Raw genomic sequence first — 15,938 nt, 5'->3', positions numbered from 1 at the left:
CTTCATTCTGATTGGCTGGGGGCTGTCCGATAAATTCTACAGCCAATGAAAGAATCTAGACTCTGTCGTCACCGAGAATATTGTGGAACTTCAGCCACTTACAAATGAGAGGGATGTTCCTATTTTCATCAACTTTCTGCTAATTGGTCTGTCGCCGAACTAGAGTCATCCAATTAACGTTTACCGCGTTGATATTGTAGAATCGTAAAAACATGAAATTGGTCACTTACTCTTGATAACTGATTATGTCTCTAAAGAATCGTGCAAATGAACCTTAAGAGTTTTACTAATAGGATGAATCCATAAAAAAGGACAATATCACAGTTTTTATGGTATGTATCTTCTGAAGTAGGATGTACTGTACATTATATTGAAGACCACTGCCAACAGGAACAGTCTTGATTACTTTTGCCTGCCCAACATACACCCCCCCCCCCCAACAAATCAGGCTTAGATCATCAATGACCAATCCACATTACAATATGTCCAGTTTTATTTCATCATGTCATGAATAATTCACCTGCCAGCTTTGTTGATTCTCAGTCTTAAACACCCTAAGTCCTTACAATATGCTTTATTTTACTGTCCCAGGAAATACATGTTTGTTCTGAGTTCTGGTTTCAGTTCACACGCCAGAGAAAGTTGATCTTGTACTGTAAGTGACAGGTTATTCTTCTTTTGTCCCTCTCCAGGCTGACTATGTAGGACCAAGTTCCTGTATTCTGTTCCGTAGCTCCTTGGAGTCCAACAAAGGGCCAGACTGGGGTTCCTGTAGGTACACAGGAAGACTCCTGCAATGCAAAAGACAAGAAGACAGTTAAGAGAGTAACATCACGGAATAGTAAATGTGCTCTGCTTTAAAAAAGCAAGAGACTAATTAAACTACTGGTGGCTTGAATTTTATTTCCTTGGAAAAATATCCTGGTCAGACCTAGAGTCTTTAATATGTGTTGATTACACATATTCAGAATGTATCTAGATCCAACTGAGAGAGACAGTTCATGTGTGTCATCAGAAAGCATGTCAAATGCTTTCTGAGTGACCACTTGTCATCAGATTTTTAGCTTTCCTCTTTACATTGAGGTTTATCTGTGGGAAAAAGGGTCCTCTGCTGAAGAAAATGTACATTTACACACGACCATCTTGACCAAACAGCTAGAGAAAATAATTATAATCCCTCTTTGGTGTACCGCCCAAGGAGAAAACTTGCAGTCAAAATCGCTGAAGTTTTCTTATTATTATATACTGTAGGTATTTAATCAATCTGGACAGTGGAACGTGGTGAACCACTAAAAATTCTGTTTTTGTCGTGGTTTGAACACACCTGTCCGGTTGGCCATGTTAAGGTTAAATTTTATCACTTATGTTAAACATATATATATATATATATATCTGAATTCATGTTACCTGGTGACGAAATTTTCCCTTCATACCACCACCAATTAAGGGAAACAAAATTATGCAATAATTCACATGTTCACATGTGTATTTAGAGGTGCACAAATGTAACTTGGTAATCCAAGATGCATTTTTGTGAACAGGGCTGAAGTGTGCACTTTCTCTATAACATACTGCGCAGCGTAAAACACTAACTTAATCAAGACAGTGAATATAAGAATGACAGTGTCTTACTCCACTGAGGATTGTGTGCTGAAGCTCCAGGTCTTTTCCCAACAAGCTGCTGCCTCCTGTCTCCTGCCAAGCCTCCACAGCACCTCACCGCACCACAGCCCTGCACCCACACACTCTGAGACAGCACATACAGCATGATGACGTGTTCCAACATAGGAAACCCACTACAGTACACAAACCCAGTACAGATTTACTCCCGTCCTGTGGTGCATTCATGTCAACACCAACAGTTCTTAGCTCACACGTGAAGAGAAATGTAGGTGCTGTTCCTAAAAACCTCAAAGATAAGATATGAAGAGCGTAGTTATAGTTTATGTTTTACATTTTAGTAAACAGGTGCTACTCGTTAAAGAAAAGAGATGATTTTAACAAAATGAGCTTCACTTTCGTTCAGACCCTTCTTCTGCACACAGACGCACTGTTCAAATGCACACACATTTATTTTTAATTTGAAGAAACAGTGCCTTTGATCTGAATCCCTTACTCATTATACTCAATATTTCCAACTCAATGTATTCAATGAACAAGATTCTGCATATATTGAATGTTGTCAAACAGGAAAAAGAGTTTAAACTTGAAACTCCCTCTGAGAAAATTGAAAGGACATATTGGGAAACGGTGGGTTGCATCATGTACAGTAGGCAGTAATACCCATGTAAAGTGTCTCCCTATGACCGACCTTAACTTACCTCTTTATGACCAAGTTACTGCAGTGATTGCAACAATCTCCTGTCAAATATCGCTTCAAGCTCTGCTTTATACATTATTAATATACATCTGAGTTACAGTATATTTACCTGGGAATGCCTGCAGACTGAGCAGGAAGTCTCTCAGTGCCTCCCTCAGTTGGTCTGTCTGGGTGAAGCTGATACCCCTACCAGCTAGCGAAAGCCCCTTCAGCCTTTGGAGGATACACAGATCTGTTCCCAGCTTGAAAACCATCTCTGCACTGGGGATCTGTGGTTGGAAACCTGTAATTGAACATCAACAGAATAAAATGCATAAAGTAACAGTAGCTGGAGGTTGTGAAAAAGGGCAATTTCTCTCCAAAGCCTCAATAAAGTCAGGAAAGTACTTACCTTTCTTTTTAAAGCGGACCTTCACCAGCAGGTTGATACACCTGTAATGCAGAAACACAATCTTACAGTATGTGTTGGTACAATAACATGATCATTTTATGACAGAATAAAGACAGTTTCATCCCGCAGACCTAGTGTAGTGAGTCACAGCTTGTTTCCAGTCCTTCAGCTGAGTTTGGCAGTGACCCAGCAGGAGGTAGGCCGCACCAGCCCAGAGTAACATCACCACCTTATCTTCACCCTCCCCGCTCACTGTCCTGGTCTCAGCCGTGATCCTCTCCTCTGGATCTTCCAACACCAGCTTCTCTGGCAGCAGTTCCAGTGTCGCGCTGATGACTTCATTGCACAGTACCATGCAATCTGCAGGCCTCCGGGCCATGAGCAAGGCAGCGCCAGCCTCTAGGTAAAGCTCGGGAAACCTGGGGAGGTGAGTGGTTTCAGCATGGACCTGTGAAAGAGACTTACAAGCAAACAGATGTTGGTTAACAACTTAAAGTATTCTTCCCTGGGAAACATACATTCTGACTTCTCACAACTGAGCTTGTAGTGTGTACGAAATATATATTCAGAGCTCATTGTTAAATCATCTTGTATGTCTGTCAGTGTTTTCTCTCTTACTCCATGTTGATCTTCTGAGTGAAGAGCGGCCAGGAGGTCCAAATAATGTTCCACACCCTCTGACACCCTGCAGAAAAAGCAACCACACTCATTTAACAGCTACAGTGTGCACTATGAGTCTACCATTCTCATCTCCAACTGCATTTTCTGGTTTTGAGTATTGGTCAGGTGCCAGTAAAAGAAAGAGGCAGAGACTTTGAGCTCCATGCTGGTCTTCTCACCTCCCATGGAGCACACACTTCAGGGCCAGATTGTGAAGGACAGAGAGGGCAGAGGGAACTGAGAGCAGGCTGTTCAGTGATTGGCTGCAGAGAAGTAAGGACGGGGAGAGGAGATGGGTACCGGCCAGAGCAGGCACTGTAGCAGAGGGCAACATCAAAGTCTGCGGGACAAAGGAGGTTTCATGTTTCGATATACAGGCCTACACTTAAAGTGATTGAGTCATTGTCCAAAATTAACTCTTTGGCTCACCTATTACCCTATTCAACCACAAAATATACATATATGCAGAGACTGTTAACAATAAAAATAATTTATCTATATCTAAAAGAATCATTTTACCAGCAATTACCATCTATCTATCTATCTATCTATATATATATATATACACACACACACACACACACACACACACACACACACACACACACACACACACACACACTCACGTGTGTGTGTCTCTCTGTGTGTGTACTGTATATGTTTGTCACTCACTGAGTGCAGCAAGCGAAGAGCTTGTATCTCAGCCTGTGTATTTCCCAGCTGTCTGTAGATGAGCATGCTCTGGTACAGAGCATATACACAACAGGAGTCAGTCTCCAGTGCCTTCCTGTAACACTGCAGTGCCATCTGAGGGCGGCTCTGGAAAAAATGCAAACACTTGCACTTACTGCAGGCAAGTGCTCAAACCAGTTACGCTCATGCATGACGCATGCTAATTTTCTGTTTGTATGAGTAGTCTGAATGTGCACCATATGCGCAAGGCAGGAGCCTGAGAGGAGGTGTACATATGCTACAAGAGTTCTGGGAGCCGGCATGGAGGAAGCTGTCTGCAGACCAGACAGTGCTTCTGAACTCTGACCCTCACTCAACCTTTCAGCACCTTAATGAAACATACAAAGCACAGCAAAACACAGGATTAATTACTCAGTACCAGAACACAAGGAGTCAATTTGCACATCACTGTCATATATCTTTCTGTTCAGTTTAAAAACCAATTCCTAAAATGTTTTCAGGGTTTAGGAACATGTAAACTACTCCCCAGTACTGGCTCTGGGTGCCTGCACCCACAATTTACTCAACTCTCATAATCAGCATTCAAACACAGGAGTTTGGATTCAGATAATATTTTTCCTGTACTATGACAGTTTGTCTGCCCTTGCAAATTTTGGTAGCATTCATGCAAAAAAAAGTGATCAGATGAACATGTATTTAGAAAGCACAGAGAAGAAATCAAAACATTAACCCTATGCTTAAGCTTCATACAATAATTTAGTGTGATCAGAACAAACTGAATCCCGTCCTTCAATATGCATTAACAAAAACCATGAATTTTGCTGACCTTGAGCAATGGAAGTGCAGATCTGTAACAATTCAGCAAGCCTTCTTGGGTCCATCACCAGTAATGGAATATCGGAGGACTTTCCCCTTGCCTCGCTCCTCCCGTCATCCCCAGCTCCACCAAAAAGTGTCTCAAACAGAGAGGACAGCTCCTCCTGCATCACAGGAAAAAAATCAAGTATGGTTTTAAAGAATAGTTTTATTTTTGAATTCTGTCATATACACAGCAACAATAACAAATACAATATCTCGCTTGTGCTATTTCACACAGTTAGGGAGTGGACAATGTAGCATGCTGACAGAAATACATTGAAATGTTTTGTTGGCAGGGACAGGAAACCAGACATTGGGGGAAACTGCAATTGAATTGTTCTGAAGAAAGTTTGTATTTCTTCATGTTTTTCTTCAAACACACAAAAAAACAATAAAAAACAAAACATATTTAAATTCTCTGTAAGACAAGTGAATATAAACAAAACTTAATAGTAGTTAGTTAGTATAAGGCTTTTGTCTCAAAAATAACAAAGAAGGGCCATGAGACAAAAAGGAAGGCAACAACAAGGTGTGAACACCAACACAATGAGCAACATATCATTTTAATTTAAAGACACACACTGTATGGCACATGCTCATATCAACATCACATAACCTTCTTGTTGGTTATGTCAAAGACTCATTATGATGGAGTTCACTTGGGAGGTAAACTGAGACTCATTGTTTTAGGACGACTCAGTACAGTGGTTTGGTCCACACCAGAGGCTAAATCACATCTCATCTCATTAGCCATCTCATTAGTCTAAACAAACCAGACTGAATCCGTAGAAGTAACAGAGGGTCATGGTTAAGGTTCCTTTAAACCACACCAGACAAGTAAAGTGGGAACACAACCTAAAAACAGGATCTTACCTTAAATTCCTGTATAGTTTTCAGCTGGCATGTTGCCAACCATATTGCCCACTGCAGACAGAGTAGGTACAGTACAGAGGAATTCAAAGCTGTGTTTCCAACTGATTTGAGAACCGTTCTCCAAAACGCAAGAGGGTCTGAAGCAACAGGGCCGTCTCCTGTCATCTGTAGAGCTGCACAGAACAAGAGCAGGCTGTAAAAGTCAGAACTCAGGAATCCTTTGAACTAACATGAAACTGATTGTATGGCATTAGTCCCTGTGTCATCTACATCTATGGTTTTGTCATTATTTCACAGCATAGACCCACCTCTCTGTATGGCTCGTGCGAGGAGCAGCTCAGCTTCTGTGAACTGAGACCGAGCAGCAGCGCACACACAGGCATTGTACACCACTGACAGCTCCAAATGAGTGTGTTCTGCAAGAGGAGGAACACCTGCAGGCGAGGAACACGGGGAACGGAAGGGAGGGAGATAGAGGATGCATAAAGGTAAGAGCTGAGCTCTACACCTTAACAAATTAGGCCTTTGTATCATGAAAAAGATGTAGCACCTTGGATTTTCCTTAAAAGGTTGTCAAAGTCAGAGGAACACCATCTCAGGTGGGTGTGGTTCTGATTCTGGCTCAATGTGTCTCCTCCTCCTTCCTGCTGCTGGAATGTTCAAGTGAGCAAAAACTGATAACATGAACAGGATGTAACACAGTGTTTGCTACATTTAGGTAGTCATCAACAGTGGACAGTACCCAAGTACATTTACTCAAGTACTGTAAGTAAGTTCAGTTTAGAGGTACTTGTGCTTTACTTGAGTATTTTCATTTTATGATACTTCACATTGCTGCTACATAATTATTTTTGAGGGATCTAGTAATAGGTACTTAATAATAAGCAATAAGTTACTTATCAAAAAAGACTTTACACACAAAACATATGATCACTATTTAAAACTTGCCTATGTTATTTTTGCATATATAATTTGTATGACCCAACAGTATATATATTGGTGAAAATCAGCTCCAACAGCTACAAAATAAAATGCTTCTTATGTTAATGCATCTGAAATAATATAATACATTAGAATCATTATAAAGAGTAGCCATTCTGCAAAATGTTTACTTTTACTTTAGATATCTGAAGTATATTTTCCGTCGATATTTCTGTGCTTTTAGTTAAGCAAAACTTTTCATGCAGGGCTTTTTCTTCTAATAGAGTATTTTTAGAGTTTGGTATCGCTGATGTATTTAAGGAAAGTGAAAAGATGAATAGTTCTGCCACCTCTGGTCACAATACAACATCATTTACTGTCCAGCTAAAACAAAACAATAAATCAAACACAACACTGGAAGACAGTCTGTTTACGTAAATTAAAATAAAACAGATGCTCTGCAGCACGTTATTCTCTACCACAGGTATGAATTTAACGTTAGCTACGATCACATTGTCATTTTCTGCTTTCTTAATCAGTTCAGAAGCATGAACAGTTTAATAATTTGCAGTGTTTTTTCCAGTGTTACAGAAGCTAACATTAACCGCTGAAAAGACGGGACATCGAACCCGCTGTCTTAACGTACCTTCCATTTGTTTACCAACTCGTTATTTTCCTGGACCCACTTATTTAATAAAGAGGTTGTTTGATACATTTTATTAGACATTACATCGCCGTGTTATGAAGGAGTCGATGCTGTTCGTTTTGCACTTTCCCTCGTCGGTGACGGGAGACCTACCGCAGGTCACAGGAAGGAGACGTTCATGAGTTGATTGCAGTGAGGGCCGTGCTGCCCCCTGTGGGCGCACCCGAGAACGACACCGGCAGTTTGCTAACTGTCCACCGGGTGGCGCCGTGCCAAAGCCGGTTTCAGTTTTGTTCTGGAAACTTCAATCGTTACATTTTTTTTTACGGCCACCAAATTGTGAGGTGCCGATGCCGGTTGCTTCGGCCGTTAACTTTAAAACTCTCGCAAACACGCTCAAAGCTTCCCAACCTTAACGCCTTTAGTTCGACTCTGCGTGATGGCCCTGCACCCCTTAACAAGTCCGCCTCGGCCGCAGAGGCATGCTGCCCCAATCACACGCGCACACGTGCAGCATGCACGCACACGTACAGGTCCAAAGCCATTAAACACAAACCAAGGCCTTAATTGTATTACAGCTGAGTCATCCTTGAGACTGCCAGGACAGCCATCTTTCCAGCTGTCCCTCGCAAGGTGACTCCCTCTTTTCTCACCCAGTTCCACTCCTTTCCTCTCCTCTGTCATCAGTGCATCATCTTGTTCCCTGTCGTCTGCAACCTCCATTGTCTGCCTTTATTAAAACCTCCCTGCTCCTCCTTTCTTTCATCATCTCAAGTCACTGAAAGCTCTAAATACACCACTGGAAAATACGAGGGAAGCTCCTGACATCCACTGCTCCACAGCATACTCTCACACTCCTGCAGCTGCACAGCTCTCTTGCATACACAAAAGATGGCTTCCATTCCAGCTCTCTACGTCTTTCATTCCCCTGGGACGGGTTTCACTGTTTTCTGACATTTTCCTCTGCATCGATCCTGCTATTTTCCATTTCTATCTCTGTCTCACTCTGCCTCTGTCTCTCCATCCATTCCTTCAAGGACAGGTCGCTACATGGCAAGAGCCTCCCACCTCCCTTCCTCCTTTCCCTCTCAATGTCATTTACATGGCAAGACTTCAAATCTTTATTAAAAAGGATGTATTTACAATGTTGCTGTGATGAATTCACCCATGGCACCACTGAAAAGCAGACCGTTCATTTTAAGTAGCTAACAAAAGCGTAAAACTGGCTGTTCCACAGACTGTTGCCTCTGTTATGGTGGCGGCTGTCTCTGGCAGGTGACCTTTCTTCATTCTGTCCAATTTGGTTGGGAAAATAGAAATGCTTTCAGGTGAAGGGGAGGATTGAACAGATACTCGTGGTTTCTGGCCTGACTGGGTTGCTCTACACTATTTTGACCAAAACTTAATCAGAATTAACCCCAAATGTGGCTCGTGTATGATATTTCTTCTGCAGATACCTACTAACACATGCTCCTCTGAAGTATGCACCTTTTTCGTTAGATTTCAGCTGTTAACGGTCGGTTCAAATAACAAGGTATTGACTAACATGAGCTACTGAACATGAGATCCTCACGACATCACAGCTGAATTCTGCCTGCTCTGCTCCGTTATCCTCATTTATAAAACATGGAGCTAGTGGAGGGAGGATATGTGATGCATGTTATTTCCATCCTGCGTGCCAATCAGCCCCCACCCCACCCCAACTCCCCCAGAACATGAGAGATGTGGTGCAAAACACACTGTGTGCCTCACAAACAGCACCAACACATTCCAGCATGCATTTTAACACATTTTTGAAAACTGATGATAAAACTGTAATAGGTTTCACCTTTGGAAGTAAGATTCAAGGTTAGGGGCTTGGGTGTCACACAGTCCCATGAGTGTCCCTGGGCTGGCAACACACGTTCACAGGGAGGACGAATGGCCGATACAGAGAAATTAATGTTTTCTGATCTGTCTCTACGTCACTTCAAGGGAAAGGCATAAACACAACTCTCCCTGCTCCTTTAAGGCATGCAGAGTAAACTCACTCACCCTGAATTTGAGTAATCAATAGGTGCTGTACGTGCTCTTCGGAGCTGGTCCTCTTCTCAGAGCAGACATCCTTTTAGATCAGCAGAGACAGCCCAGCTGGTCTTTTGTGTGAATGCTGTATCATCGTAGCCCAGTACACACCCTGATGTGCATGCACTATAAGGTTGCTGTTTATGTCGCCGTTGTTCTCGGCTTTTATGTCAGTGCTGTCACATGTCATGCTTGGCCTGCAACCACATCTGCGCAACATGATATTAGTTACTCTTCAGCAACAAAAAGAGGCAGAAAGTGAGAGATGAAAAGTTATGTTTGAAGTAAAAGAGCAGAAATGAACCTTTTTTGTGTGTGTAGTAAGAGAGGGAAAAAGAAAGAGAGAGAGAGTCGGTCAATGGCCAAGCAGTTGAGACGAGTCCCAGGGGGGTGGCGTGGATCTGCAAACTCACACTGCAGCAGTACAGCTACAGAGAGCATCAGCAGAACACACTGCACACCCACACTATCAATTCACACAGCCACATCATGCCCAAAATATGAATATTATATGTTTCTAAAAGTTTAAAACCTTGAAAAATGAATAATTTATGGGGGATTTTTATAAAGAGCCACAGCAATTATCAGTGCTGCAAATAGGCCTAAAATAACTCATGTCCATATCATTTAACACACAGAATAGCCAATATCTTTCCCAGGTGTTTCAGGCACAAAACACCCTAAGATAGAAGGTGAAAAGTGATGCTTGACAAACATTTTACATGCTATAAAAACCAATATGATATTTAAGTTTGTTACTTTAATAAAATACACCTCATTAACACACTCAGTAAAAATACAACTCATCGACAGTGATACACTGATTATATTGCTGCGCAGGCAGTCGTTTTCTGAAGAAACGACAGGCCTGTGTCTTTAACTGGATTGTGTCCTGGTGCTGACTAGTGAGTTTTCCCTCCCTCCTATATAAGCCCGGCGCTCTCCCTCCTGCAGCAGTCAGTTCTCGTCCAAACCGCCAACATGAGTTACGCGGTAGAGCACCACTTCTTCGGCCCGACCTCGTACCGCAAGGCTCGGCCTGCCTCCGTGTCCTCCAGCGGCTTTCACTCCCAGCGCCGCCGCCTCACTTACAGCCAGCCGTCCTCCGCCGACAGCTTGGACACCTTCAACGGTGACATGACGCGGAGGAGCGAGAAGGAGATTCTGCAGGCCCTGAACGACCGGTTCGCCGGCTACATCGACAAGGTGCGGAACCTCGAGATGCACAACCGCAACCTGGAGGCGGAAGCGGCGGCGCTGCGACAGAGCCAGGCCGGACGCGCCACGGTCGGGGAGCACTACGAGCGAGAGATGGGTGACCTGAGGGGTCTCCTGCAGCAGCTGACCGGGGAGAAGGCCCGCGCCTCCCTGGAGCACGAACATCTGGAGGAGGACATCCAGCACCTGCGGGTCAGGCTGGAGGACGAGGCGCGGAACCGGGAAGAGTTGGAGGCTGCAGCTCGTGCCATGAAAAAGTACGTGGAGGAGTGCCGGCTGGCGCGGCTGGAGCTGGACAAGAAGCTCCGAGCCCTGGAGGAGGAGGCCACTTTTCTGAAGAGGAACCACGAGGAAGAAGTGGCGGAGCTCCTCGCTCAGATTCAGGGCGCGGACGTGAGCTTCGACATGCGGGACTCGCTCAAGGCGGACGTCACCGGCGCGCTGCGGGAGATCCGCGCACAGCTGGACAGTCACGCATCCAAGAGCGCCACGCACGCAGAGGAGTGGTTCAAAGGTGAGCTGGGTCACAAAGGTAAAGTTTTTCTGTTTTTGTTTTTTTAAAAGAAGCTTTTAAGATTTAAAATCACAGAGAAACTTTGTCGGTGCGCAAAGTAGCCTAGTGTTTGTTCTCTGTCCATGGTGCTGAAGTCTGAAGTCACATTCCTTGGATATATATTAATGTGGGCTGTAGTCTTCATTTAGCCCTATAATAATGCACAAGGCGACTTAAGGTGAATGAGCAGTGACTGGCAGTATTTTGCTCGAGGACATATCACTGTTCCGAGGCTGGGTCACCTGTTGTCATGCTACAACTCTGTAAGCACACTGACTTCTACATTTTTGCAGGTTGACTAGTCCAACTGGTTGTATTTTACTTTTGTACCACCAGCCTGCCCGATTGATTGGGGTGTAATTACAGACGAATGGTTAAGATCAAGACAGAGCGTCTAAATAGAAAATGCCGTAAGATCGAGATTTAAACAATGTGATCCCCCTGCTGAAATGGTGCGGTTTACTGTGGGAGCATCTTTGCCGCAGAGTGATCATTTTTACCTGCAGGCGTGAATTGGCACAAAGAGAGGAAGGAGACTGGGAGTAATTTGCAGTCTCACTCCTGGTAACAGTGGGTGTGTTCTTGCTTGCGCCCCGTGCGCGCTGTTTGAGCCTCTGCTTGTTATGTTGATGGATCTTACCCCGATCCCCTGCAAATCGAAGTAGTCGTGTCAAGGTCACTGTGCGTGGCAGGCAGGTGGTGCCTCATCACTCCACAGTCATCCTCTCCGCTGTCGTGATTGGAGATGACCGAGGACGTGGAGGCAATCCGCATTTTCCATAGAGTGGATGAAGCAAGGCAATCGCAGTAGCTGAGACAATCTTAAGTAGATGTAACATCAGATGCACCACCATGCCGCTGATCTTCGTGACACTATACAAATTGAGAACCTTAAAGGCCAACAAGGGTTTCGTGTGAACAGCAGTTCAATGGCATGCCATGCGCGGTAATGGCCTATACATTGACCCTTGCAGTGCATTTACATGCTGACCTGATGCGGCCAGTAAAAGGTGCAAACAGAATGACCTTCCCTGTTTGGTGTCCAGCTGACTGCAGCAGTGAGGCTCATTCACGCTTGGACAAGGGAGGGAGCTGAGTCAGACTACTGACTGACATTTGGACACTGTCAAGGTCACTTAGGCTCCCAGCAGTGACTGTCTGCTCTTTTAGGCCCTCAGCACAGAAGACAGGTCAAATGTCTCAGGACAAAAAAAAAGTCCGATGTATACCTACAGACTGAATAAGAATACTGAATTTCTCTGTACCTCATTACACGCAGCACACTTCAAACTGTTTCGGGACCTGGGCCAGACAGTATGACGCAGCAAAATGTCTTACATTAAGAGTGATTTCTAAATGTTATACATTCTTTTGTCTGCAATTCCTGTAGTGCGTATGGAGCGTCTGTCTGAAGCTGCTAGGTCTAACCAGGATGCAATCCGTGGGACCCAGGAAGAGATTGCAGACTACCGCCGTCAGCTCCAGAGCCGCACCATTGAGCTGGAGACTCTCCGAGGAACCAAGGACTCGCTGGAGAGGCAGCGTATGGAGAGCGAAGACAGACACCACGATGACCTCAACTCGCTACAGGCACAAACATCTCACGTTTCTCTCACGGACAAAAGCAGAAATGCACATTCATTGCACACATCCTTTCATACAGTCACCCTGATATTCGACCTGTAAGGCTGTGTGTTGTCACTTTGCAGGAGACCATCAATCAGTTGGATAATGAGCTGAAAACCACCAAGTGGGAGATGGCCAGCCAGCTGAAAGACTATCAGGACCTGCTGAATGTGAAGATGGCTCTAGATATTGAGATAGCTGCTTATAGGTTGGTCAGGGTTTAAAACCACGTCAGGGTTTAATTAAATTGATTCTTTGACTTCTAATTGTCAAAACCTATTAACGTTTTCACTGACTATGTGTCTTTTTGTCTTTAAAACAGGAAGTTACTGGAGGGAGAGGAGAATCGCTATGTGTCTGGAGGAGGTCCGTACACCTACCTGGAAGGCAGAATCTCTGCCCACCTGAAAGTGAAAGCCGAGGAGATTTCAGATACAGTAATTGTGGAGGAACAGACAGATGAGACTCAGGTGACAGAAGTGACAGAGGAGGCAGATGAGGAAGAAAAGAAAGAAGAGGAGGCAGGAGAGGAAGAAGGGGAAGCTAAGGAAACCAAAGAAGAGGAAGGAGAAGGTGAGGAGGGAGAAAATAAGGAGGAGGAAGGAGAGGGAGAGGAAGAGAAAGAGGAGGAAAAGGGAGAGGAGGAAAAAGAGGAAGAAGGGGAGGAGAAGGGACAGGAAGAGGAGGAGGCAGCTGAGGAAGAAGAGAAGTCCAAATCTCCAGAAAAGGCTGCATCCCCTCCTTCAAAATCCCCTCAGCCTAAATCTCCTAGTGTCAAATCACCAGAATCTAAATCTCCACAAAAATCACCAGAATCTAAATCACCAGCAGCCAAATCACCTGCTAAGTCACCTGAGGTTAAATCCCCTGCAGGAGATGAGTCAAAGTCACCTGCACCAAAGTCACCTGTGACAAAATCCCCACCCAGCAAATCCCCTGAATCTAAATCTCCTCCTTCCAAGACCCCCGAACCAAAGTCTCCAGAGAAAGAGAAGGCCAAGCCTGTCGCCGCTAAAGAGACCCCTAAAGAGGAGAAAAAAGAGGAGAAGCCTGAGCCAGTCAAGGAGGAAAAGAAGGAGAAAGAACAGCCTGTGAAGGAGGAGAAGAAACAGGAGCCCAAGGAGAAAGAGCCCGAGAGCAAAGCAGTGACAGCAGACAAACCTGAAACAAAGAAAGAGAGCGCAGCAGATGAAACACCAAAGAAGGATGATGCTCCAAAACCTGCTGCTCCCAGCAAGCCTGCAGAGGTCAAGCCTGCCCCCGAGCCTGCGGCTAAAGAAAGCGCTCCCCCTGCTAAGGAGGAGAAGCCCTCTGCTCCTAAATCAGAGAAGACCGAGCCTGAGGCAAAGCCCGCCCCTAAGGCAGAGCCTGAGAAAACAGAGGGCAAGAAGGAGGAGAAGAAGCCAGAGGAGAAGCCTGCTCCTAAAGCCGAGCCTGAAAAAACAGAGAGCAAGAAAGAGGATAAGAAGCCAGAGGAGAAAAAGGAGACTAGTAAAGAAGAGAGTAAGGAGGTGAAAGAAGAAGGGAAGTCAGAGAAAGCAGAGAAATCTTCTGGCGCTGAGTCCAAGGAGAGCAAGGAGGAGAAGGCCAAGAAGTAACCCTGAAAAGCTGCGTTTCAGGGTTAGAGTGGTGGAGATGCCAAAGAACTACGAGGGAGGGAAGGGAGGGCAGGGCATACAGGCTGGAAGTACCCAGTTCAGGCTGGCACTGTAGTGTCCAAAACAAAGCAGGTCATGGTACGTAAGCAATAGCGATTTCTGTAGCAAATAACCCCCTGCTCCCCAAGTATGGCCATTACACACCCCTGATGCTTCTGACGTATGACTTTAGTGAATGCAGAATGCTCTAAACTCTTCATCTGAATGTGACAACTGCCCTTAATAAATAACAAGTGCATTTAAAGTAAATCCTGCTGACGGGGACCGCAGGGGCCTGCTGTACCTACACAAGCCTTCAAGGGTAGAGATGTCAAAACAATGTCAAGCTAAAGATTGTGACAGATGTTAAATATAAAAATGTATATTTAAGGAGATACAAATGTCTATATTATATTTACAGAAACATCAGTAAGAAAGACTTGAATTTTGCTTATTGTGCACCTTAATGCAGCTTCTCCTGACAGGTGAGCTGCAGTGTCTCACTCTTCTGGTCTGCAATGCTAGAACAATAATGACTGTGCTATGTATAAACTGCTGAGAATATGCAATATGAAACAGTAAATAAAGAATGTCAAATCAAACATGGTAGGCTTTTTTGTGGGTTTTTTTCTTGATCTGTTTACACTGCAAACAATTAAATAAAGAAACCTATAGCACATTGACCTTTAGTGAAGCTATATAAAAGAGAGGTGTCAATAGTAATCATGCATGCTGTGAGGCTGAAAGGTAAATGCTGCGAGTGACTGCACTGCATTGCGGCTATGGAGGGAGGGAGGGAGGGAGGTGAGGGAGGGGGGCTGTACCCACCCACAGCAGCCACAGCATCCTTCCTCACGTCCCACATAGCACGTTCATGTATAAGAAATCTGAAGCAGCGCCGCTTGCCTGCACAGAACAGACTCTTTTTTTTTTTTTCCTTCTCTCCCAGCTCCGCCTCACACACTACGGCAGCGCCCTTTATAATCCTTATACAGCCCTGGATTTCAGGAGCATAACTCACAATATCTTCAGAAATAAATGCAAATCGACTAATTTTCTATAACCAGACTATTTTAATAGAAATTCCAAGGTTACTGAACCAAAGGAAAAAAAACCTTGAATAATAGTGAAATAATACCGACACAAATGTGTCGGTATTAAAAAAAAAAAAACATTTCAAATGATGGACTTTTTTAAACTGGCCAGCAATGAGTCCTGACCTAAATCCCATTGAAAACCTTTGCGATAGAGCTAAAATCTGCTGTTTCCAAAAAAGACTCCTGCGGACTTAAAAGAGCTTGAACACAAAGCGATGGAAGAGTGGCGGAAACTACCAGCAGGCAGGTGCAAGAAGTTTCTAGATGGCTACAAGAAACGTTTAGAGGCTGCCATTCTTACCAGAGGTTCTGCAACCAAATATTAGTGATGGGCGCCAATAATTGTGTCTGGGGTAGATTTTGTGCTTGTATTACTTCTCT

General features: G+C 44.3%; 2 protein-coding genes across 2 annotated transcripts; one reads left to right on the top strand and one right to left on the bottom strand.

Annotated features, from left to right (window-relative positions):
• Nucleotides 1–476: 476 nt before the first annotated feature.
• fancg (FA complementation group G) lies at nt 477–7,530 on the bottom strand. Its single transcript, XM_040154563.1, has 14 exons — nt 7,363–7,530; nt 6,346–6,445; nt 6,104–6,229; nt 5,796–5,968; nt 4,891–5,044; nt 4,301–4,431; nt 4,044–4,190; nt 3,551–3,711; nt 3,330–3,396; nt 2,843–3,171; nt 2,712–2,752; nt 2,430–2,603; nt 1,633–1,747; nt 477–791 (listed from the first exon to the last, which is right to left on the bottom strand). The coding sequence occupies exons 1-14, from the start codon at nt 7,441–7,443 to the stop codon at nt 698–700; spliced, it is 1,893 nt and encodes a 630-aa protein (XP_040010497.1). The 5' UTR covers nt 7,444–7,530; the 3' UTR covers nt 477–697.
• Nucleotides 7,531–10,407: 2,877 nt separating this feature from the next.
• LOC120805391 (neurofilament medium polypeptide-like) lies at nt 10,408–15,034 on the top strand. The gene is made up of 4 exons (XM_040155599.1): nt 10,408–11,158; nt 12,588–12,787; nt 12,907–13,031; nt 13,146–15,034. The coding sequence occupies exons 1-4, from the start codon at nt 10,408–10,410 to the stop codon at nt 14,419–14,421; spliced, it is 2,352 nt and encodes a 783-aa protein (XP_040011533.1). The 3' UTR covers nt 14,422–15,034.
• The last annotated feature ends 904 nt before the right edge of the window (nt 15,035–15,938 follow it).

Source organism: Xiphias gladius, chromosome 19 (assembly GCF_016859285.1).
Source record: "Xiphias gladius isolate SHS-SW01 ecotype Sanya breed wild chromosome 19, ASM1685928v1, whole genome shotgun sequence".
Taxonomy (NCBI): Eukaryota; Metazoa; Chordata; class Actinopteri; order Istiophoriformes; family Xiphiidae; genus Xiphias; species Xiphias gladius.
This window is presented reverse-complemented; position numbering and strand designations above follow the sequence as displayed.